The sequence below is a fragment of the Seriola lalandi genome, unplaced genomic scaffold, assembly GCF_002814215.2.
Source record: "Seriola lalandi dorsalis isolate HSWRI2012SDOR001 ecotype SW California unplaced genomic scaffold, Sedor1 jcf7180002054240, whole genome shotgun sequence".
Taxonomy (NCBI): Eukaryota; Metazoa; Chordata; class Actinopteri; order Carangiformes; family Carangidae; genus Seriola; species Seriola lalandi.
In genome coordinates this window covers 77,728-78,231 of record NW_019524793.1, presented here as the reverse complement: position 1 = coordinate 78,231, position 504 = coordinate 77,728, and the positions used below count along the sequence as shown (strand labels likewise).

The 504-nt window shown below is 43.5% G+C and overlaps 1 protein-coding gene across 1 annotated transcript in view; it reads right to left on the bottom strand.

Moving 5' to 3' along the window:
• The window catches only part of LOC111653723 (uncharacterized), a 4,991-nt gene that overhangs the window by 2,095 nt on the left and 2,392 nt on the right, over positions 1 to 504 (bottom strand). Inside the window, exons 7-8 of the mRNA XM_023404390.1 lie at positions 356 to 501; positions 153 to 243 (exon numbers count right to left, since the gene is read on the bottom strand). Of these exons, the coding sequence (XP_023260158.1) occupies positions 153 to 243; positions 356 to 501 (237 nt within the window). The remainder of the gene's footprint in view (positions 1 to 152; positions 244 to 355; positions 502 to 504) is intronic.

Here is a 504-nt window from a genome sequence, read left to right as displayed (position 1 = left end):
CCTTGGCCCGAGCAGCCCTCTCAGCTTCAATCTCTTCCTCCAGCTCCTCAATGCGAGCCTACATTTGATGGTAATAACATCAGGAATGCTTGTTGACTAGAGCATTTTGTTTTTGTTTCACTGAGTTTACAATTTATGTAAAATAATGTTACCTGGAGTTCCTTGATCTTCTTCTGAAGCTGAGCACCCAGGGACTGTTCATCCTCAATCTTGCTGAGGAGCTGGCTTATCTCAAAGTCTTTCCTTGATGGGGAGACCAAGAAAGCTTTCAACGTCATACATTATACTGTTGTTGTAGTGTAATGTGTGAGATGCTGAAAAGAGAATTGGTAAGCTAAAACAAAGAAAAACCTACTTCTTGATTTTCTCATCAGATTGCTGCTTGTCATTCTCCAGATCCATGATGGATTCCTGGGCCAGTTTCAGATCTCCCTCAAGCTTCCTCTTGGCTCTCTCAAGGTCCATGCGGAGCTTCTTCTCTTGCTCCAGTGATCCCTCAAGCTA